Source organism: Schistocerca gregaria, chromosome 10 (genome assembly GCF_023897955.1).
Source record: "Schistocerca gregaria isolate iqSchGreg1 chromosome 10, iqSchGreg1.2, whole genome shotgun sequence".
NCBI classification, from domain to species: Eukaryota; Metazoa; Arthropoda; class Insecta; order Orthoptera; family Acrididae; genus Schistocerca; species Schistocerca gregaria.
Genome location: NC_064929.1, coordinates 124,187,404 through 124,211,572, shown reverse-complemented (window position 1 = coordinate 124,211,572; position 24,169 = coordinate 124,187,404). Strand labels below are relative to the sequence as shown.

Sequence of the window (24,169 nt, the reverse complement as noted above, 5' to 3'; positions counted from 1 at the left end):
GCATTATCCTGCTGAAATGTAGGGTTTCGCTGGGATCGAATGAAGCGTAGAGCCACGGGTCGTAACACATCTGAAATGGAACTTCCACTGTTCAGCGCGAACAAGAAGTGACCGAGACGTGTAACCAATGGCACCCCATACTATCACGCCGGGTGATACGCCAGTATGGCGATGACGAATACATGCTTCCAATGTGCGTTCACTGCGAAGTCGCCAAACATGGATGCGACCATCATGGTGCTCTAAACACATCCTGGATTGATCCAAAAAAATACATTTTGCCATTGGTACACCCAAGTTCGTCGTTGAGTACATCATCGCAGGTGCTCCTGTCTGTGATGCAGCGTCAAGGGTAACTGCAGCCACCGTCTCTGAGCTGATAGTCCGTGCTGCTGAAAAAGTCGTCGAACTGTTCGTGCAGGTGGTTGTTGTCTTGCAAACGTCCCCATCTGTTGACTCAGGGATCGGGACGTGGCTGCACGTTCCGTTACAGCCATGTGGATAAGATGCCTGTCATGTCGACTTCTAGTGATACGAACCCATTGGGATCCAGCACGGCGTTCCGCATTACCCTCCTGAACTCACCGATTCCATATTCTGGATCTCGACCAACACGAACAGCAATGTCGCGATACGATAAACCGCAATCGCGATAGGCTACAATCCGACCTTTATCAAAGTAGGAAACGTGATGTTACGCATTTCTCCTTATTACACGAGGCATCACAACAATGTTTCACCTGGCAACGCCGGTAAACTGCTGTTTGTGTATGAGAAATCGGTTGGTAACTTTCCTCGAGTCAGCACGTTGTAGGTGTCGCCACCGGCGCTAACCTTGAGTGAATGTTCTGAAAAGCTAATCATTTGCATATCAGAGCATTTTCTTCCTGTCGGCTAAATTTCGCGTCTGGAACACGTCATCTTCGTGATGTAGCAATTTTAATGACCAGTTGTGTATTTTATTGTTGCCAACCTACATAAGGCGAAATGATCATTGCAATAAACTAAAAGAAATCAGAACTACTATAGAAAGCCTGAAGTGGTTCCAAGACCCTCTGCCAGGCACTTAAGTGTCAGCTTCACTGCAGAGTAGTCATGCAGGTGTACATGCTTATTCCAACATCATTGGTGAGCAACTGTCGCCCTTTCTACATCTCTGTCATCCATTGTCAGAGTTTCATTCAGCAGGTATTGGTCTGTTCATTACATGCAATATGCAATTGATAAACTCAGTTTTCCATTTTTGTATGCCACATTTATTCAGTTTGTTATACAGGGTGGTCCATTGGTAGTGACCGGGCCAAATATCTCACGAAATAAGTGTCAAAGGAAAAAACTACAAAGAACGAAACTCGTCTAGCTTACAAGGGGCAACCAGATGGCGCTATTGTTGGCCCGCTAGATAGCGCAGCCACAGGTCAAACGGCTATCAACTGCGTTTTTTAAAAATAGGAACCCCCATTTTTTTACATATTCGTAGAGTACGTACAGAAATATGAATGTTTCAGTTGGACCACTTTCTTCGCTTTGTGATATATGGTGCTGTAATAGTCGCAAATGTATAAGTACGTGGTATCACGTAACATTACGCCAGTGCGGACGGTATTTGCTTCGTGATACATTACCCGTGCTAAAATGGACCGTTTACCAATTGCGGAAAAGGTCGACATCGTCGCTATTGTGATCAAAATGCCCAATGGGCGAGTGCTATGAGTGCTGCTCGGTATCCTCGACGACATCATCCAAGTGTCCGGACCGCTCGCCGGATAGTTACGTTATTTAAGGAACCAGGAAGCGTTCAGCCACATGTGAAAAGTCAACCACGACCTGCAACAAATGACGATGCCCAAGTAGGTGTTTCAGTTGCTGTCGCGGCTAATCAGCACATCAGTAGCAGACAAATTGCGCAAGAATCGGGAATTTCAGAAACGTCAGTGTTGAGAATGCTATATCAACATCGACTGCACCCGTGCCATATTTCTATGCAACAGGAATTGCATGGCGACGACTTTGAACGTCGTGTACAGTTTTGCCACTGGGCACAAGGGAAATTACGGGATGATGACAGATTTTTTGCACGCGTTCTATTTAGCGACGAAGCGTCATTGACCAACAACGGTAACGTAAACCCGCATAATATGCACTATTGGGCAACGGAAAATCCACGATGGCTGCGACAAGTGGAACATCAGCGACCTTGGTGGGTTAATGTATGGTGCGGCATTATGGGAGGAAGGATAATTGGCCCCCACTTTATCGATGGCAATCTAAATGGTGCAATGTATGCCGATTTCCTACATAATGTTCTACCGATGTTACTACAAGATGTTTCACTGCATGACAGAATGGCGATGTACTTCCAACATGATGGATGTCCGGCACGTAGCTTTGGTGCGGTTGAAGCGGTATCGAATAGCATATTTCATGACAGGTGGCTTGGTCGTCGAAGCACAATACCATGGCCCGCATGTTTACGGGACCTTAAGTCTTCGGATTTCTTTCTGTCGGGAAAGTTGAAGGATATTTGCTAACGTGATCCACCGACAACGCCTGACGACAAGCGTCAGCGTATTGTCAATGCGTGTGCGAACATTACGGAAGGCGAACTACTCGCTGTTGAGAGGAATGTCATTACACGTATTGCCAAATGCATTGAGGTTGACGGACATCATTTTTATCATTTATTGAAGTAATGTGTTATTTACAGGCAATCACGCTGTAACAGCATAGTTCTCAGAAACGATAAGTTCACAAAGGTACATGTATCACATTGGAACAACAGAAATACAATGTTCAAACGTATTTTCGTCCTGTATTTTAATCTGAAAAACCTAACTGTTACCAAGTGTTCATCTAAAATTTTGGGCCATATGTTTGTGACTATTACAGCGCAATCTATCACAAAGCGAAACAAAATGGTCCAACTAAAACATAAATATTTCTTTACATACTACACAAATATGTAATAAAAATGGGGGTTCCTATTTTAAAAAAACGCCATTGATATTCGTTTGACCTATGGCAGCGCCATCTAGCGGGCCAACCGTAGCGTCATCTGGTTTCCCCCCTTCAAGCTAGACGTGTTTCGTTCTTTGCAGTTTTTTCGTTTGACGCTTATTTCGTGAGATATTTGGCGCGGTCACGATCAATGGACCACCCTGTATACAAAATTCAAAGTAGACTTCGGTGAAATGAAAACAAAAGACATCAACATTAATAGCGCAAGAGAAATTCCACTCTTAAATGCAGACGAGGGACTGGATGAATGACAGAGTACATCGAAGACCTCTATGAATGGGAGAAAAGGTCTGTTGAAGTGACACAAGAGGAAATGGGAGTCGGTATGGAGGAAATGAGGGATCTAGTATTATAGTTAGAGTATAACAGAGGTTTCGAAGACTCGTCCTCAAGTAAGACAGAAGATATGGATCATTTGGAACTTCTAAAATCATTAGCGAAAGTGACATCAAAGCGCCTTTTCAGTTTGGTATGTAGTAGAGCGAGACCTATCGAACAGTCGGCAAGTTCTCATGCAATCAGTTTCCTGACAAGAATAATATACAGAACAGATAGCTAAGGAATTATTGGATGACTATCAGTTTGGCTTTAGGAAAGGTATTGGTCCTAGAGAGGCAGTTCTTGTTAATGGAAGCATGAATTAAGAAAAATCAAGACACTTGTGCAGAATCTGTCGACCTGGCAAAAGCGTTCGACAATGAAAAATGATGGAAGATGTTCGAAATTCTCAGAAAAGTTGGTGTAAGTTAAAGGGAAAGGCGAATGCTATGTGGTATGTACAAAACCCAAGAGGCAGTAATAGACAATGAACGATGTATTCGGATTAAAAGGCATGGAAGGGATGGAGACTTTCACTTCTACTGGTCTACACACTGCTTTAGAAAAATGTGGATTTTAAGCTAGACTGATATGATTAGAAGTGAGGTGGTTCTCTGCAGAGGAACGAAATACATGGAAATCACTGAAGTGAAGAAGAGACAAGATCATAGGACATGCATTAAGACATCACAGAATAACTTCTTTAGTACTAAATGAGCTGCATGAGGACAAAAACTGTAGAGAAAGCGAAATATTAGGACATAAGCGACTAATACACTCCTGGAAATGGAAAAAAGAACACATTGACACCGGTGTGTCAGACCCACCATACTTGCTCCGGACACTGCGAGAGGGCTGTACAAGCAATGATCACACGCACGGCACAGCGGACACACCAGGAACCGCGGTGTTGGCCGTCGCATGCCGCTAGCTGCGCAGCATTTGTGCACCGCCGCCGTCAGTGTCAGCGAGTTTGCCGTGGCATACGGAGCTCCATCACAGTCTTTAACACTGGTAGCATGCCGCGACAGCGTGGACGTGAACCGTATGTGCAGTGGACGGACTTTGAGCGAGGGCGTATAGTGGGCATGCGGGAGACCAGGTGGACGTACCGCCAAATTGCTCAACACGTGGGGCGTGAGGTCTCCACAGTATATCGATGTTGTCGCCAGTGGTCGGCGGAAGGTGCACGTGCCCGTCGACCTGGGACCGGACCGCAGCGACGCACGGATGCACGCCAAGACCGTAGGATCCTACGCAGTGGAGTAGGGGACCGCACCGCCACTTCCCAGCAAATTAGGGACACTGTTGCTCCTGGGGTATCGGCGAGGACCATTCGCAACCGTCTCCATGAAGCTGGGCTACGGTCCAGCATACCGTTAGGCCGTCTTCCGCTCACGCCCCAACATCGTGCAGCCCGCCTCCAGTGGTGTCGCGACAGGCGTGAATGGAGGGACGAATGGAGACGTGTCGACTTCAGCGATGAGAGTCGCTTCTGTCTTGGTGCCAATGATGGTCGTATGCGTCTTTGGCGCCGTGCAGGTAAGCGCTACAATCAGGACTGCATACGACCGAGGCACACAGGGCCAACACCCGGCATCATGGTGTGGGGAGCGATCTCCTACACTGGCCGTACACCTCTGGTGATCGTCGAGGGGACACTGGATAGTGCACGGTACATCCAAACCGTCATAGAACCCATCGTTCTACCATTCCTAGACCGGCAAGGGAACTTGCTGTTCCAACAGGACAATGCACGTCCGCATGTATCCCGTGCCACCCAACGTGCTCTAGAAGGTGTAAGTCAACTACCCTGGCCAGCAAGATCTCCGGATCTGTCCCCCATTGAGCATGTTTGGGACTGGATGAAGCGTCGTCTCACGCGGTCTGCACGTCCAGCACGAACGCTGGTCCAACTGAGGCGCCAGTTGGAAATGGCATGGCAAGCCGTTGCACAGGACTACATCCAGCATCTCTACGATCGTCTCCATGGGAGAATAGCAGCCTGCATTGCTGCGAAAGGTGGATATACACTGTACTAGTGCCGACATTGTGCATGCTCTGTTGCCTGTGTCTATGTGCCTGTGGTTCTGTCAGTGTGATCATGTGATGTATCTGACCCCAGGAATGTGTCAATAAAGTTTCCCCTTCCTGGGACAATGAATTAACGGTGTTCTTATTTCAATTTCCAGGAGTGTACATGGGAATATAATGTACTACTCTGAGATGAAGAGGTAGGCACAACAAGCCAAAGTGAATATAATGTGCAAGAACTACTCTGAGATGAAGAGGTAGGCACAGCAAGCCCAAGTCATGTCTGATCACATCAAAATAGCAGAAAAAAAAGCATGAGATCGATGTGTTACTGACCATTGGCACAGAAGTAGGCACTGTCGGTGGTCGTCCGGCGGAGCCCCTCTGGCGTCACCAGCGTGCTAGCTGAGCGTGTCACAGAGGCAGACAGAGCACTTCTGCTGCCTGTGCTGCCCCCACTGTGCGCTGGGGACGAGCTGTTGCCGCCTCCGGTGTCCCTGCACGAGTCTCCACCATATCCAGACACTTCCACTGCACGAAAGAGGAAATAACATAGAAGTGAGATACAGAGTTTCCTGGTAGGGTCGCCAGATGCTCATTTCTAATGCAGGAGAGGCTCTTGTGTGAAGGTCCCCCGATTCCTGTCTTCTTTATGTCTAACTTGTAATGGTACTTGAATTACGTAACCATTACGGCAACTCAACTCAACCTCTCGATACCAGCAATATTCTACTCTGTTTATGTAAAGTAGTAGACATATTTCCAAGACAACATTCAGATTAGATTTCATTAATGTACATTGATACATCGATATGTATTGCAATAATATTATTCTTATGTGTATTTTATCTTGTGTCACTATGGTCTTTGACGTACTTGTAACTCTTGATTTTTGGGCACGTAAGCGATTATTAGTTAGTTAGAGAGTCAGACCTTTAGAGAGTCAAGTCTTGGACGTCCTGTTGGAAAGATGCATATTGTAGCCAGTTTATAAAATGTGAACTTTAACAGTGAGAAAGATGTTTTCAAGTATGTTTCGTGCTGTGAAGTGATGTTTTGTGTGTTACGTGATATTGCAGCAAAAGTAATAAAAGAAAGAAGTGTAACTTAAATTCAGAATGCTGATTACTTTTTTACATCACCACTGTGCTAACTTTGAAAGGTTTAGTCTTCAAGAATGGTTTAGAGAAACACATCTATATAACTTTTGAATATAGCAGAATAAAATCTAGGCCTCTTTGCGTCCGAGCTTGGAATCATCACCACCTAGATTTTTGACGATTGAGCCATGATTTTACAACTAGACCAGCGTGGAAAACACGAAAAGAAGAGTGCCTAGTTTATTCATTATTACATGAAATGACTTTATTAACTGTGCTCTAATGATACCTGCCACATAATAACTTTGTTGTTGCCCGGAAGTGCAGTATTTAGCAGCGTGAGCAACACAATAATCATTATTAAATTTTGACCATTGTTGTGGTAGGGTTGTTAGAAACTTCATGTCTGCACTTTACATGATACCATGTAGTGTTCCAATATGATTGCAGTGGGTTTGATTCAGACCATAATGAATATCAGTTGAAAGAACAAACTACTGTAACCAGCCATATTTATACATCTTTCCATTATGCATATCAGATGGTTATAGCTACATCATCAGGTTGATTTACCTCAAGCAGTAAGGAAACGCTTATTGTTTTAAGAATCTTGGGCATCCTTTCCCATCCCCTCCCCCAAAACAAAGGTTGACACACATGTGCTCATACACACACACACACACACACACACACACACACACACACTCACACACACACACACACACACACCAACTTAATACACTAATAACAAATATCATCATGTATATAGCAGACTGAAGTGGTACCAAAAATGTGTGCCAAGGCTGGGACTTGAACCTAAACCTGCTGCTCTCTAGGCAGATGTGCTAATCAGTACATGGCCCTGGCACAGTAGCTTTGCACAACTGCTTGGACTACCTTAGCATGCTTCCCTCCTCAAATCTAAGCCTAGGTTTCAGACACTACACTCGTTTAGTTCGATACTGTGGTACTATTTTAATACAGTTGGAGAGTCTATAATGCTGTTCGAGTTTAGGAGGAATACCAAGTTGGCTGAGGGGTGAATGAGAATTTGGATTGAGGAGGAATGCAGAGTAGATAGTCGATATAGTTGTGCAAACCCACTGCTCTAGGATGGCACAATGGTTACCACATCTGCCTAGTGAGGAGAAGACCTGGTTTCGAATCCCAGACTTGGTACAAATTGTCATTTTTTACTTCTGTCTGCATATTTGTATATCTGAGACTCGAAAAAGTTTCCAGAACCATATACTTTGATTTGAGTAATAAAGAAGTAATAATTTCTAGTAATGTTGTATGAAATTTGCTACAGTTGGCACTTGTTAGTTACTAAAATGAAACCTTTCCTTACTTTCTAAAGCGAAATCTTTGTTTAGTTCAGTTTAGGGGATGTGATGTAAATGTGACTGGAAAAGCAGCCTGTGAACACCAAGAGGTATTTAAATTTATTTCACGGTTCACCTATGTGATGAAAACATGTGCATTATATAGTGCTTCCCAGATTTATCAATTTGGAACTTTCGTTTCACTTTGATTTATCCTATCAGCGGCTGTCACGAGTGTGAACTCAAGTAGCTAGCAGGGGGCCCACAATGAAATGGGTGTAGAGCAGTTTGGTGGAGCAGAGAGGTAGAGGTACGCACCTGTCATGTTCTTGACACCTGGGCTGGTGACGACGACCCTGACGACCAGAGAAGTGGCACCATGCGGCCCCAGCCTCAGCTTCTCGCTGACGTACAGCAGGCCTGAACTGGCGAAGTGCGCGCCCTCGGTCAGCGACAGCAGCGCCGTCACCTGGAAAATGATCCGTGTGGTGCCAAACCCTGTAGTCCAGCAGGCATACATTTGATCTCTACAACCTCCAGTTGGGCATGTGTTCCTTGTAGCTCACCGCACTGGCGACTACTATCTGAATGCCGGCATCAGAAGCATCATCAGCTCCGAATTGGGACAACTCAGATCTGTGAAGCATCAACTGTGCACTCCATCAGGTATGTCTAAACTTCTAAATTCTCATGCTGGGAATGGGGTCCTACAGCTGTCCATCTAGGAGACAACTACTTCAATGACCATGAAAGCAGCTCCATCACCTCCAAAGTGTGACAGCTCTGAACTATGAAGCATTAATCCTATGGAGGTTAGTAAGACATGTGCCCATCCTTAATTTTTATGATGGCCTGAATCCAGTGGGGGACGCTGTTAATGAGATGTCTGTGGAGGAATGACAACCCTTTCATCCTCAAGACCCAAAAACTGAGAAGGTAGTGATGTGGGACAGTGGGGTCTGGAATCAATTTTATTTTCCAACTCCTCCCAAAGGTGTTCTGCTGAGTTGAGGGTGGGCCTCTGCACGAGCCAGTCCTTTCCATAAATGTTATAGTCAACAGGCAGTTACCTCAGGGGTACAATTTATGACATGGTGCATTGTCACGCTGATACAAGTCACCGTCTCTGAACTGTTCCTCCAAAGTACTGTAAATCTGTTCATATCCTTCATAATTTAAGCACAATAACTGGTCTATGTCCTAACCGCGAGAAACCCCCTTATAAGGGAGCATCACTCACTGTGTGCTTCACTGTCACCACAGCTCATGATGGCATGAAACGTTTTTCAGCCGCTCACCAAACCAAAAGCCATCCATCGAATTGCCACACTGTACAGCTCGATTCATCACTCCAGACACCTCGTTTCTAATCATTCGCTGTCCAGTAGCTTCGCTCTTTACACCACGGAAAGTGTCACTTAGTACTAATTACAGAAATATGAGGCTTATGAGAAAATGCTTCATCATTCTATTCCATTTTTTAACTCCTTACCCAACAGTCATAGTGCAAGCAGGCCTGCTCCTAGCACTTTGGAATTCACAAGTGAATACTTCTGCTGATTTCATGCGATCTGTTACAACCAACCTTTGTATTGTTCGACGGTCCCTGACCATCAGTCCATGAGGTCTGTTGGTCTTGGTTTAGCTGGGTTTGTAACTTCGTGTTTCCATTTCAAAATCACATCATGAACAGTCGACTTGGGCGGCTTCAAAAGGGTTGAAATGCCCCTGATGGATTTGTCATTCATAAATACATACATACACCGTCAGAAGAGGCGCCACCAGATGGATACGGAGGGGCATGTAGTCCAAGCACACTGCTCTCCTGGCCGTTACCAATTTTTGTGATCGGCGCCGCTACCTCAGTAAAGTAACTCCTCAGTTGGCCTCACAAGGGCTGAGTGCACCCCACTTGCCAACAGCACTCGGCAGACCCGGACGATGATCCATCCAAGTGTTAGCCAAGCTTCACAGAACTTAACTTCGGTGATCTGACAGGAACTGCTGGATTTGTCATTCAGGTGTGAGCCGTGGTAAAAATTGCTGTTTTGAAGAGCGAGCCGCAGCGAGTAGTGTGAAGCAGTCGCCCTCCGTTTCCGGCGGTGGCGCCGCTGTGGCAGTCGCAGCTTTGGTGTCTCCCTCTGGTGGGAAAGGAGAAAGGTTGCCTGTTCACGTGCATTTAACGGGCGCTATGAGCTCTCCAGTCAGTCAGTCTTGGTCAGTCTCTCGTCCCCAGCTTGCTAGTCTGTCTCTCGTCCGCATTTGGTAGGCAGTTAGTGTCTGTCTGTCGTTCGGAGTGCTAGTATGTCGTTCGGATCGGTCTTTAAAGCCAGATAAATGAGAGTCTTTTCACTCCGCCACTAAGGGAACTCAAAGAGTGGTCACCCGGTCGGGGTTTAGTTCCTGCATCTGAGTCTGCGCGTTGGGCCGCCAGTCTGCTCGAGTTGCTCAGGCAATTGTCACTGACGGTTGGATCGATCGGTTGGTCGGTGGCGCACTGAGACCCAAGATGACTTGTCCGTCTTGAGCGTCGGCGCATGTGAGGTCGCCACGTGTGTCCAGTGGGCCGCGCCGTATAGCGAGGGGTAGTGACGTCGCGGTCGACACGTGAGCAACAGGAGTCAACCCACGACATCGGTCTGGCTGGTGCGAGCTGCGGCGCCGTGAGACGGGAGGTCGGCGCGCCTTCCTGCGTCAGTTGAAGCAGCTGGCAGTGGACGGTTCCAGAGAGCGCTTTGGGGGTGGTGCGCCAGGTCTTCGCCAGAAATCGCAGTTTATTAGAAGTTAAGTGATTGGTGATATGTTGTTTCATATACTTGTTAAATTCTGCTTGTTTTCTTCGTGAGGTCATCAGCTGCTTTGTTTTGGGGTCGTCCCGCTATTCTTCTTCATTTGCCCACCTGCAGGAAGGTGGTTATTTATGAATTGGATGGTCCGTTTTTTTCCCTTGTGGAGTAGGGGTGGGTTAGGGCAATCTGCAGTTCTGGTTGTTCTGTAATCTCACTATCAATCTACCATACGTTAATAGCTGCCTCCGTCATGTTTGTCGGATTTGGTGTGTTAACGAATTTATTGCTTGGAGTGTAACGGCCTAATTCCAGAAATATGTTTTTATCTTGACTGTCATCTTGAGAGCCGATGTATATGTAGTGTAGAGCATGTTTGGCCAACCTTGTATAATTTTATGTAAGATTGCATTTCATGGGATTTTATTTCAATGATCATTTTTGTATATAAAGTTGCCACCCTTCCACCGTAAGACTTTTCTTAGAAGTTAAAATCATGTTGCACCTTAGGTGGCAAGTTAATCCTTTAATTTTAGTGTTTTGTACCATTTCCATCCCTGCTACAGGGTGCACAGTTTGTGTGCTTGTGTGAATTGTTAAAACTTTTACTTTAAGGTAATCTGGTGTGTTGCAGATTTGCACCAGTGTAGTCTTTCAGAGTCTGTTGTGAGCAGTCTTGACAACGGCCATGTCAAAAGGAAGCGGGAAGGTTCTCAGCCCTAAAGCTCTACACTCAAAAATTTGTTTCTTTCTGCCTCTGAATAAATTGTAACTTGATATTTAGAGGGTGCTTTTTGCTTAAAATTAAAAAAAAACCTTTTAGGAATAAAATTCTCATTTGTTAAAAGCTATTTCATTTTGGTTTCATCAGTTACTCCCTGGCAACTACTTCCACGCTCACAGAGTGTGATTAAATGTGTTAATGTTCTTGATGAATCGCTAGTGAATAAGGTAAATTCTTAAGAAAAAGTTTTGAAAGTAAATTCAAGGTTCAAGGTGATTTCAATTCACCAGTCATTGTTCGAACTCACTGAGCTCTCCTGACCAACCCACCACTTCTCTGCTGACAACACAATGATATCCACTTCGTTTTTCACTGGTAGGTCCAGCTCTTGTGACACTTCCACATTACATGTGGGTCTCCAAATACCTTTGATCAAATAGTTTATGTCTGGTCTCTATAAATCTGGGCATAATTTCCCATTTCACACGATCATCGAAATATTCATTCAGGAAATTAAAGACGTCGGCCGTGCGAGGTGGCCAGGCACCATCTTGCATAAACCACGAGGTGTTCGCAGTGTCGTCTAAGGCAGTTTGTACCACCACAAATTCAAGAAGAATGTCCAGATAGCGTGATGCAGTAATCGTTTTGGATCTGAAAAATGGGCCAATGATTCCTTTGGAAGAAATGGCGGCCCAGACCAGTACTTTTTGAGGATGCAGGGACGATGGGATTGCATTTGGGGCTTTTCGGTTCCCCATATGCGCCAGTTGTGTTTATTGACGAAACTGTCCAGGTAAAAATAAGCTTCGTCAGTAAACCAAATGCTACCCACATGCATATCGCCATCATCAATCCTGTGCACTATATCGTTAGCGAATGTCTCTCGTGCAGCAATGGTAGCGGCGCTGAGGGGCTGCCGCATTTGAGTTTTGTATGGGTAGAGGTGTAAACTCTGGCGCATGAGACGATACGTGGACGTTGGCGTCATTTGGACCGCAGCTGCAACACGGCGAACGGAAACCCGAGGCCGCTGTTGGATCACCTGCTGCACTAGCTGCGCGTTGCCCTCTGGTTACCGTACGCGGTTGCCCTACCTTTCCAGCACGTTCGTCCGTAACGTTCCCAGTCCGTTGAAATTTTTCAAACAGATCCTTTATTGTATCGCTTTTCGGTCCTTTGGTTACATTAAACCTCCGTTGAAAACTTCGTCTTGTTGCAACAACACTGTGTTCTATTCTGTGGAATTCCAACACCAGAAAAATCCTCTGTTCTAAGGAGTAAACCATGTTGTCCACAGCACACTTGCACGTTGTGAACAGCACACGCTTACAGCAGAAAGACGACGTACAGAATGGCGCACCCACAGACTGCGTTGTCTTCTATATCTTTCACATCACTTGCAGCGCCATCTGTTGTTGAAAATTGTAACTACTGTAATTTCGAAAGTTTGTCCGCCTGAAAATGTACTGTTGTCCCAAGCATATTGCAACAAACGGTGTATTTCTATCGCTGCTCATTTAGTTTTTATTGCCGTTTCAAATATACCGGTCATTTTTGAAACACCCTGTAAGACTTTCACTAGCGTAGTAGTGAAGCGGAACAGAACGAATAGTAGCCTTGGGACCAGGTGACCAGAATAGTTGTCCATTCTATAATTATGATTATAGAGCTTCTATTGGGTACAGGATTAGTGAACTCATCTATTTACGAGGGTAATCCCAAAAGTAAGGTCTCCTACTTTTTTATAAGTACATAGACCTGTTTACTTCTACAATGGTTTACATCAGTATACAGCTTGAACATTTAGCTATTTTTCGACATAATCACCATTTCTGTCGATGCACTTCTGTAGACGCTGTGGCAGTTTTTGTCTGCCCATGTCATACCAGCGCGCCGCCATGCTGTTGAGAAAGTTATGAGCCTCTTCCTTCACCTCGTCGTCAGAGTCGAATCGCTTTCTGGCCAAACGTTCTTTTAACTTAGGCAACAGGTCATAGTCACTAGGCCCCAAGTCAGTACTATAGGGTGGGTGGGTGATTATGTTCCACTGAAACTGTTGCAGGAGACCAACGGTTTGCCGAGCAATGTGTGGGCGAGCGTTATCATGGAGAATGTGTACGCCCTTGCTCAACATTCCTCATCTCCGGTTCTGAATTGCCCGTTTGAGTTATTTCAGAGTCTCACACTACCTGCGTTAATGGCGGTCCCAGTGGATATAAAGTCGACCAACAATATCGCTTTCCGTTCCCAAAAAAAGGTTGTCATGACTTTACCGGCAGACTGTCTTTGTTTGAATTTCCGGGGCTTTGGCGAAGTAGGATGCCGCCACTGGCGTGATTGTTGCTTGGTCTCTGGTGTCACGTTGTATGTCCAGGTTTCGTCACCTGTGACAATTGAATCCAGAGAGTTGTCCTGTTCGGCTGCAAGGCGGTGAAGAAATGCGCGGGAAGCATCATCCCATTGCCTCATGTGGTTCTCAGTCTGCATGCTCACACCTTCCGATAGTTCAATGTTTCCCTTAAAATTCTATGAGCGGTGCTTCGGGAGACCTCTGGAACCAACGTGCAGAGATCATCCAGGGTGATCAATCGATCTTCACACATGCTATGCTCAACTTTCAACACTGTCTCCTCAGAAATTGACGATCTCCCGCTGCTTTGTTCGTCGTGAATTCTGGTCCGACCAGCCGCAAACTCTCTACACCACTTACGAACATTTTTGACGTCCATGCACGACTTCCGATGCACTTCCGTCTATTGGCGATGGATTTCACTCGGCGCAGTGCCCTTTGCGTTCAAAAACCGATAACTGCCCCCAATTCTCACTTGGTGGTAACATCCAATGGGAGCTCCGTTCTCAACGGCTGCCAAAGCCAAGACAGCGCCTAAGCGCGGCGTGCGCATGTTTACACACAGCGCGTGAAGCACTCTTCGTTACAGTGTGACCAACTGCCACACAAACAGAGTTCTGTACTTACAAAAAAAAGATAGGAGACGTTACTTTTGGGATTACGCTCGTACGTTTAGAAGTCAGTGGTTGTATTCTTCACTCAAATTCTGTTTTCTTGTGTGGGGGCAATAAACCTATTTCCTCAAGACTTGCCGACTCCTGAACTTCTGCTGCTTTAAAGTGCACTCCAGTGGTAATCGTCTCTGGTGTATATAATGCTTTAGGTGAAAGAACTGTCTGTTTATGTGGCTGTTTAGCAGTGCACAGTATTACTTTCTTGTTGTACTTGTTCTATGTGATTCAAAACTCCTTTTGAAGTGTCATGTTTTTTTTTTTATATAGATTGCTCTATTCTCCACTCCTAATGGACTAATATGTCTCCAAGATATGTGAAGAAGGATAATTGAAAAATCGCCCGTTTTCAGCGTCAAATAGGACTTTGCCACTCTTTTGATATTGATATTCCATGCAGTGAGTCTTCATACAAAATATTTGGTCACCTTCCATTGCTGCTATGTTGCACAGTTTTTCTATGTCATATTTTGATTATTCTGATCACTGCTAAGTCATCAGCAAAGCTCACGTTTCGCACCTAGAATTTACGATGTTTATACCTTTCTTAAACATCTAACTTCCTTAAGAAATGGAAATTTTATAAATGAAAAATCACTGTAATAATGGAAGTCTATAATAGAATAAAAATAGATCACTAAAACAACCATCTTGAGCTTAAAAATTTGTTTTAAAACTTATATTGCTTGTTGAAAAGTATATTGCGCTTTTCCCTGTCTTGCTTCATTCCTCCAGTGCATTATCTTATCCCAAGTTTGTAAAATGTTATTTCCAGTGCGTTGATAAATAACGTGTTTGTGTTACTTTCCCTTTTGTTTTCCCAGTAGAGTATTTCCATATAGGTAATAGAGATGGAAAAGATACAATATCCTCAAATGTTACATATTTACACTACACTAAGAAGAAATGCAGATGATAAACGGGTATTCATTGGACAAATATATTATACTAGAACTGACATGTGATTACACTTTCACGCAATTTAGGTGCAAAGATCCTGAGAAATCAGTACCCAGAACAACCATCTCTTGCCCTAATAATGGCGTTGATACGCAAGGGCATCGAGTGAAACAGGGCTTGGATGGAGTGTACAAGTACAGCTCACCATGCAGCTTCAACACGATACCACAGTTCATCGAGAATAGTGACTGGCGTATTGTGAAGAGCTAGTTACTCGGCCACCATTGACCAGGCGTTTTCAATTGGTGAGAGATCTGGAGAATGTGCTGGCCAGTGCAGCAGTCGAACATTTTCTGTATCCAGAAAGGACCGAACAGGACCTGCAACATGCGGTCGTGCATTATTCTGCTGAAATGTAGGGTTTTGCAGGGATCGCATGAAGGGTAGAGCCACAAGGACCGAACAGGACCTGCAACAGGTGGTCGTGAATTATCCTGCTGAAATGTAGGGTTTTGCATGGATCGCATGAAGGGTAGAGCCACGGGTCGTAACACATCTGAAATGTAACGTCCACTGTTCAAAATAGCGTCAGTGCCAACATGAGGTCACCAAGACGTGTATGACGATGACGAATACACGCTTCCAAGTGCGTTCACCGCGATGTCGCCAAACACGGATACGACCATCATGATGCTGTAAACAGAACCTGGATTCATCCGAAAAGATGACGTTTTGCCATTCGTGCACCCACGTTCGTCATTGAGTACAACATCGCAGGCGCTCCTGTCTGTGATGCAGCGTCAGGAGTAACCACAGCCATGGTCTTCGAGCTGATAGTCCATGCTGCTGCAAACCTCTTCGAACTGTTCCGTGCAGATGGTTGCTGTCTTGCAAACGGCCCAATCTGTTGACTCAGGGATCGAGAAGTGGCTGCATGATCCGTTACAGCCATGCGGATAAGATGCCTGTCATCTCGACTGCTAGAGATACGAGGCCATTGGGATCCAGCACGTCGTTCCGTATTACCCTTCTGTACCCATCGATTCGATATTCTGCCATCAGTCATTGGGTCTCGACCAACGCGAGCAGTAATGCCTCGATACGATAAACCGCAATCGCGATAGGCTACAATCCGACCTTTATCACAGTCGGAAAGGTGATGGTACGCATTTCTCCTGCTTACACGAGGCATGAGAACAACGTTTCACCAGACAACGCCGGTCAACTGCTGTTTGTGTATGAAAAATAGGTTGGAAACGTTCCTCATGTCAGCACGTTGTATGTGTCGCCACCGGTGCCAACCTTGAGTGAATGCTATGAAAAGCTAATCATCTGCATATCATAGCATCTTCTTCCTGTATGTTAAATTTCGCGTCTGTAGCACGTCATCTTCGTGGTGTAGAAATTTTAATGGCCAGTAGTGTAATTGACAGTAGTCACATTACTGTGTATTTTTGTTGTGGAGGGATACATTTTGGGTGCATGTGGTGTAGTTGGTTTCAGATACCCTTGCCAACGAGAGAAGTCTGGTCGTTATCCATCAACATTCAATAACAGGCCAGGCGAAAAGTGTTATCCTTTGTGAAGGAAATAATTTGCTTTAGAAAAAGAAAAAAGTTGTCTCCATTCCTAGTGTGGGTTCTTGTTGAAGCGCCTCGCAGTTTCAGTTCACAATGTTCAAATGTGTGTGAAATCTTATGCGACTTAACTGCTGAGGTCATCAGCTCCTACGCTTACACACTACTAAACCTAAATTATCCTAAGGGCAAACACAGACACCTATGCCCGAGGTAGGACTCGATCCTCCGCCGGGACCTGCCGCACGGTCCATGACTGCAGCACCTTAGACTGCTCGGGTAATCCCACGCGGCTCGTAGTTTCAGTAATTGGGTGGAGAGTCAGAGCTAGTTGCTGGAGCTACTCACGTCCATGCAGGAGGCGGCGCTGTTGGCAATCCGGACGTCCACCTGCGCCGTCTCGCCCACCCGCAGCGTGGGCGGCAGCGAGAAGGCGACGCCCAGCGGCCGGAAGACGGTCAGCTGCAGCGGCGCCGACAGCCGCAGCCCGCGGCCCGAGCCTGGCGTGGCGCCCGGGGGCGGCGAGGCGCCGGGGGCGGCGCCAGGGGAGGAGGCGCCTGCGGGGTGGGCGGCGCGGGGCGGCGGCGGTAGCGGCAGCGACAGCGCGCGCACCGTCCACTGCCCAGGCTCCGGGGGTGCCGCCGCCCACGTCCGGTGCTGCTGCTGCGAACCGCTGCACAGCGCAGCGGCACACCGTGGGGTATCAGTCACGGATGCCACTGCTCGACTCAAGTAGTGGCACAATGAGGGTTCTAGGTACTTGTAGGTAAAGTAATGGAAGAGTACTGGTTTCAGTCAGCTGTCCTGTGTCGCGATGTATATTGCTATGTAGCTACTTTAACCTATATCCATTTGAACCACACAAATGTATTCAACCATTTGCTCTCACTCTACAGTTTCCGGTGGCTGCTGTGGAGGACCACTATGGCGCACTCACATTTGTTTTCATTTATTTATCTTCGATGTGAAACATTTATTCCCTCATCGCTCAAACTTCCACATTCGAATTTCTAAGAACTAAACAATGATTGAAGCTTAAACAATGGTAGAGTCCACAACAGATACATCCTGTCTGTACAGTCGTGGACAAAACGGGCGAGACCCCTTGCCTTTTCGTTATGCTGATCTGCACAGTTTTAAAGTCTTTTACACAGCACAACAGGCAAGGCAACGAAGTGCTACCAACATACTATGCATAGACAGATGGTAAAGAAAGTGAGACTACTAGGGTTCAATTTTTACCGATTTCGGTGAAGAAATCCTAACAACAAAAATAGCAACGACTGTTACTGAAGATGAGGGGCCTACACTTAATTCGAAATGTTCTAGTTGCAGTCGATACATCACCATATTACTCGTAGCTACGCTTTCGATCCAAATAACGTTTACAGGAATGCAAATAGAATCCATCTGCTTATACACATAGTAATTCAGATCCCAGTATTAATGCCACCGTGTTTTATAAATGCGAGCATTCCCATTCCAAGCTAGCTTAAGAAACACTTCCGCTAATGAACGTTTTCTGGCTGTGGCGAGTCTAATTGGGTATTTGAAACACTGTAGAATACGTTTGGCAGCTATGTAGCCGTTTATTTGCCGGGGTGATGCAGAATTATCCTACTAAATTTACTCGTAATAACAGTATTTTGTTATTTCGATAAACGTTCCGAATGAGTGTCACATAAGCCGTGACATAAAGGTAGAAAATTCTTTTTTTTTGAGTCCACAAAGCTCTATGCAACAGAAACTGCAGATCATTTTGCCATTTTCATTGCGAAATTGCCGGCTTATTCATGTCTGGGGTAATAATAGAGGGCTGTTTGCCTGGGTTGTCTGCTAGTGTAGTGAAAGGTGTTTGTTTTCGGTTCAATTTCGATGGAGGCAGATAGACTATCAGTAAAACAATTTTAAGAAATTCTCTCGCCCCCAATACGTTTTATTTCTACCTTTATTTTGTACTGGAGCCCTGTAGGTGTAAATATGAAAATCTTGTAGAACTTCATACTTGTTACTGCCTACTTTTTCCACTTCTGTCAATGACTGAATTGACTTACATGTGGCACTGAATGATTTTTACCAGAATTTCGTTGTCAATCTTCACGCATTGCTAAATTTGCACATTTTCATGGTAGATCCAGTATGACTGGTCTGGACGTTGACACAGACCGTTTTGTGGCCGAATGTACATAATATTTTGCTACTTCGTAACGATCTGGGGTACTTTGTCTTACTAAAACAGTTATGTTATCTGGATAAGGTGAAATTCATTTTAATTAGTGCGGTTCATACTACTTAGCGTTTCTTGTTCGATTTATAACATATATTTATATGTCGTGTTTAACACACTAATCAACTTAATACAGTCATAACCATGATTGAGCGGGCCATGGTGGCCTCAGGCATGGATGTGTGTGATCTCCTTAGGTTAGTTAGGTTTACGTAGTTCTACATTCTAGGGGACTGATGACCTCAGATGTTAAGTCCCATAGTGCTAAGACCCATTTGAACCATGATTGAAAGCAGACTGACAAAGTTAGGATAGTTTTTCAATTTCACGCCTGTGCATAGTATGTTGGTAGCACTTTGTCGCCTTGCCTGTTATGCTGTGTAGCAGACTTTAAAGCTGTGCAGATTAACATAACGAAAAGACGAGGAGTCTCGCTCGTTTTGTCCACGACTGTACATGTTTGTTGTGAGGCATTTGTTTTGCTTGTGATGACATCGTACCAGTGTAGGGGAACGCATGTGACTGTTATGAATCAGCATTGTGCGAAATTATAAATTGCTGTAGCATAAAAATGAATATAGCTATGGTGTTGATTCAGGTGAAGAGGTCCCACAGCACTTCTGTGACCCAAAGTGAGACAATAAAAGTATTATTACGTAAATTAAAGGGGTTGGGGGAGAGGATAAAGGAAAGGAAAGGAACTAATGAGATCAGCTGCATCGTGAATTCACAGGGAATCAGCAGTGATGAGTGAAAATGTGTAACTGACCAGGACTCAATGAGATTTCCTGCTTACTAAGCAGTTGTGTCAACCACTTTGATACTCAGACACAATGTTTGTCAAACACTTCGTCGCTCAGACACAATGTTTGTCATAGTTATGTAGACTGTCTCAGGACACTTCTCGGCTGACCCACTGTCCCAACTGGTCCCACCTAACCACACTCCCTCTTCATGTCCTCCACACACACTGAAGGTCGTGGATTCATTCCCATCAAGGGGAGTCAGTTGTACACTATCTGATCAAAAGTATCCGGACACCTCCAGAAACATATGTTTTTCATATTAGGTGTATTGTGCTGCCACCGACTACCAGATACTCTGTATCAGCGACCTCAGTAGTCATTAGGCATCGTGAGAGACCAGAGTGGGGTGCCATGCAAAACTCATGGACTTCGAATGTGGTCAGGTGATTGGGTGTGACTTGTGTCACATGTCTGTACATGAGATTTCCACGCTCCTAAACATCCCTAAGTCCACTGTTTCCGATGTGATAGTGAAGAGCAAACGTGAAGGGACACATACAGCACAAAAGTGTACACGATGACCTCGTCTGTTGACTGATGGACAGCTGACAGTTGAAGAGGGTCGTAATGTGTAATGGGCAGACAACTACCGAGACCATCTTACAGGAATTCCAAACTGCAAGTGGATCCCAAATCTCGGATTTTGCAGTCGAACGGCTGCTCATAAGCCACACATAGTGCTGGTAAATGCCAAACGACACCTCGCTTGGTGTAAGGAATGTAAACATTGGACGATTGAACAGTGGGAAAACGTTGTGTGGAGTGATGAGCAGCGGTACACAATGTGGCGATCCGATAGCAGGGTGTGGGTATGGCGAATGTCCGGTGAACATCATCTGCCAGCATGTGTAGTGCCAACAGTAAAATTCAGAGGTGGTGATGTTATGGTGTGGTCGTGTTTTTCATGGAAGGGGCTTGCACCCCAGCTGTTTTGCGTGGCACCATTAGTGCACAAGCTTACAGTGATGTTTTAAATGCCTTCTTGCTTCCCAATGGTGCAGAGCAGGTTAGGGGTGGCGATTGTATCTTTCAACATCATTGAGCGCCTCTTGTTAATGCACAGCCTCTCATGGTGTGGTTACATGACAATAACATACCTGTAGTGGAGTCGGCTGCACAGAGTCCTGAGCTTAATCCTACAGATGTTTTGGAATACCGACTTTGTGCCAAATCGACACCTCTCCTCAGTGCAGTACTCCATGAGGAATGGGATGCCATTCCCCCAAGAAACCTTCCAGCGCATGGTTGGAAATATGCCTGCGAGAGTGGAATGCGTCATCAAGGCTAAGGGTGGGCCAACACCGTATTTAATTCCAGCATTGCTGATGGAGGTCGCCCCGAACTTGTAATGCATTTTCACCCACGTGTCCAGATACTTTTGATCACATAGTGTATGTATGCATGGTATCTGTTGTGAATAAAAGTTTTAAAATATTAGTGAAAAATCTGTATTTAACTGAAAGATACAAAGTATATGGAAGATGCTGTCTCAGGTAACTCACTAATAGCCCCATAGTTGCAGAAAATTCAACTCAGAGGAAAGCTTATGGCAAACGAATCCAAAAAGTCTTAGAAGTCCAGTGATGAGTGAATGCTAGAGCTACAACAGCGTCAAAAGGAAATTAAAAAGCCGTGGGAACAGATTATGTAGATGTCACATTACGCATATGAGTGTGCTGTGTTATGTTGAACTCACCAAAGCTCAATTCTTGTACACCTGTAATCTGGTATGCGCAGTTGTCTGTTTTATAAAATATGCTACTGCTGATTGTGGTTACCTCACTGATGACAGTTAAACATCTCTTGGTACACTTGTTTGACTTCATGAGGCCACAAACTCCTTCTACAAGTTATAAACATGTGATTTAGGTATTCTGAAACCATTTGAACATTCCATATAACCATAGTATTAACGAGGTTGAGAGGTAAATAACATATTAATAAGAAACACTCGTTATGATTTTGTGTCGACATTTTCAGGGAAAACCTATGGCATAGATCCCAAACTGCAGGCACAACTGCTTGTTTTATTTTGCTCACGTTAAAAAACTGTGATTCACCCTGTACAACATTATGCTCTGATATGTGGGTGTTCTCTTTTCTCTCGTGAACACTGTGGTTTGAGATGGCTGAGCAATCCAATGAGGGGCATTCTGTGTGACCTTATGTTGGCAAGCATGGGAAGTGCCAGTGGAGGCTCGGTTGCACTAAGTGAGTGGACTACAAACAGCAGCTTGTAACTGGCAGTGTGAGTCATTGAAATATATAATATCACTTTAAAAATTATACTGCAACACAAAGAATAATATTTTTGTGGATTTCACTTTGTGAAGTGAAATAAAAAGAACAGTTACAAAAAAGGTAGATTCTTGGCTGATTGTTAATGCAAAACGAATGTCAAAAATGGTTCAAATGGCTCTGAGCACTATGGGACTTAACTTCTGTGGTAATCAGTCTCCTAGAACTCAGAACTACTTAAACCTAACTAACCTAAGGACATCACACACATCCATGACCGAGGCAGCATTCGAACCTGCGACCGTAGCGGATGTGCGGTTCCAGACAGTAGAGCCTAGAACCGCTCGGCCACTCTGGTTGGCGGAATGTCATAATGTGAAAATTTTTTTGCCTTTACCTCTCTCTCGCGTGATGTATGTGTGTACTGATACTTATTCATTGTGTTTTACGTCCGCCTCCGGTAGCTGAATGGTCAGCGTGACGGATTGTTAATCCTCTAGGCCTGGGTTCAATTCCCGGCTCGGAAGGGGAATTTTCTCCGCCCAGGGAGTGGGCGTTGTGCTGTCCTCATCATCATTCTATCATCGTCATCGACTGCTAGATCAACACTCGGCAAATGGCCTGCCCTACGGGGCCCTAGTCATGCAATTAAACTAAAAAAAAATTGTGTTTGATGATAAGAAGATACAAAAGCAGTCTCTCAAATGTATTGTTTGGTTATCAGACCTACTTCATTTTGCAATATTTTTAAAGTTGCTGGAGTTTACAGTAGAGGAATCACAACAGAAATGACTTTTGTGAATTTATTTTCTGCAATGCTCTCCCAGGCATCACAAAAAGAGGAGAATATGCATGACCGCCCTTCAGTTTACATATAGAAACATAAGTGTCTACGCCGGTTACAACGCATGCGGGTGCTCGGAGTACCTGAAGTTGAAGCAGCGCCAGAGCCAGACGTGGTCGACGCCCAGCTGGAGCGCGCCCAGGCCGTAGCCTCCAGAGCCTCCAGACCCCTCCCCCGCCGCCGCCTGCCCCGGGGTGGGCGCCCTCTGCTGGCGCAGCGCCGCCACGCGGGGTCCCTTGGGGGAGGAGCGCACGCAGCGCCGCTGGAACACGTCCAGGCCCGCCTGCTGGAAGTCCAGCATGCCTCCGGACCACGATCCGGTGCCATTCCTGCAACACGTCCTCTCGTCTCCAGTCTCCACCACAGGTGCATCAGATGTTTAACTGAGAACCTATCATCCAAAAGCTCTGTCAGACGGAGTTCATCACCATAATTGAAGCTGTCCTCTCACAGAAAGTGATAACAGCTGTGGCCTGCCCCACCAGACATAACGGCGCCTAGAGTATCAGCAATCAAACTGACAGCATACTGCCGCGGGTTGCCCGCTTCGCAGGCACACTGAAGCACTACACAACCGACAGGCAACATTGATGAACAGCCACAACAACAACAACAACAACAACAACACAGCAAAAACACCAGCGGCCACCAGGGGCCACTATTAGCCCACATAAACATAAGAGATCGCTGCAGATCCTGGAACTATTTTCACATGTCAAACCACGTGATGGAAAATAGTTCCGAGGTACTCATCTGCCGAAGCGCTATAAAGGCTGGCGCTCAACCGCAAAACCACCCCTTCCTTCCGCCTCCTTGATTCCTATCTAACCATCTATGGCCGTCCTATCGCCCTCACCCCCACCCTTATGTACCTTGGCGTCATCCTCGATCGTCGCCTCTCCTGGACCCCCCATCTCTGGACAGTCCAAGCCAAGGCACACTCCTGACTCTGTCTCCTCAAGCTCCTTTCTGGCCACACATGGGGTCTGGACCCCTCCACCATACTCCCCACCTATAAATCCCTCATCCACCCTATCCTCTGTTACGCCCATCCTGCCTGGATCTTCGCCCCCCCCCCCCTAACGTCAGATCCTTGAACGCCATGCTCTCCACCTTGCCTATCGCATCCGTCTCCCCTCCCCCAAAGGATCGTGTGCGACCCTAATTTTGTTCCCACACCTCCTCCTTTTCCTCGAACAGGTACTCATCCTCTACACCTCCCATGAACTCCATCCCCCTCACCTCCTT

The 24,169-nt window shown here is 45.6% G+C and overlaps 1 protein-coding gene across 1 annotated transcript in view; it reads right to left on the bottom strand.

Annotated features, from left to right (window-relative positions):
* Nucleotides 1–24,169, bottom strand: part of LOC126293207 (C3 and PZP-like alpha-2-macroglobulin domain-containing protein 8) — a 732,149-nt gene that overhangs the window by 107,173 nt on the left and 600,807 nt on the right. Inside the window, exons 11-14 of the mRNA XM_049986331.1 lie at nt 23,005–23,276; nt 17,155–17,479; nt 8,114–8,264; nt 5,707–5,901 (exon numbers count right to left, since the gene is read on the bottom strand). Coding sequence (XP_049842288.1) covers nt 5,707–5,901; nt 8,114–8,264; nt 17,155–17,479; nt 23,005–23,276 — 943 coding nt within the window. The remainder of the gene's footprint in view (nt 1–5,706; nt 5,902–8,113; nt 8,265–17,154; nt 17,480–23,004; nt 23,277–24,169) is intronic.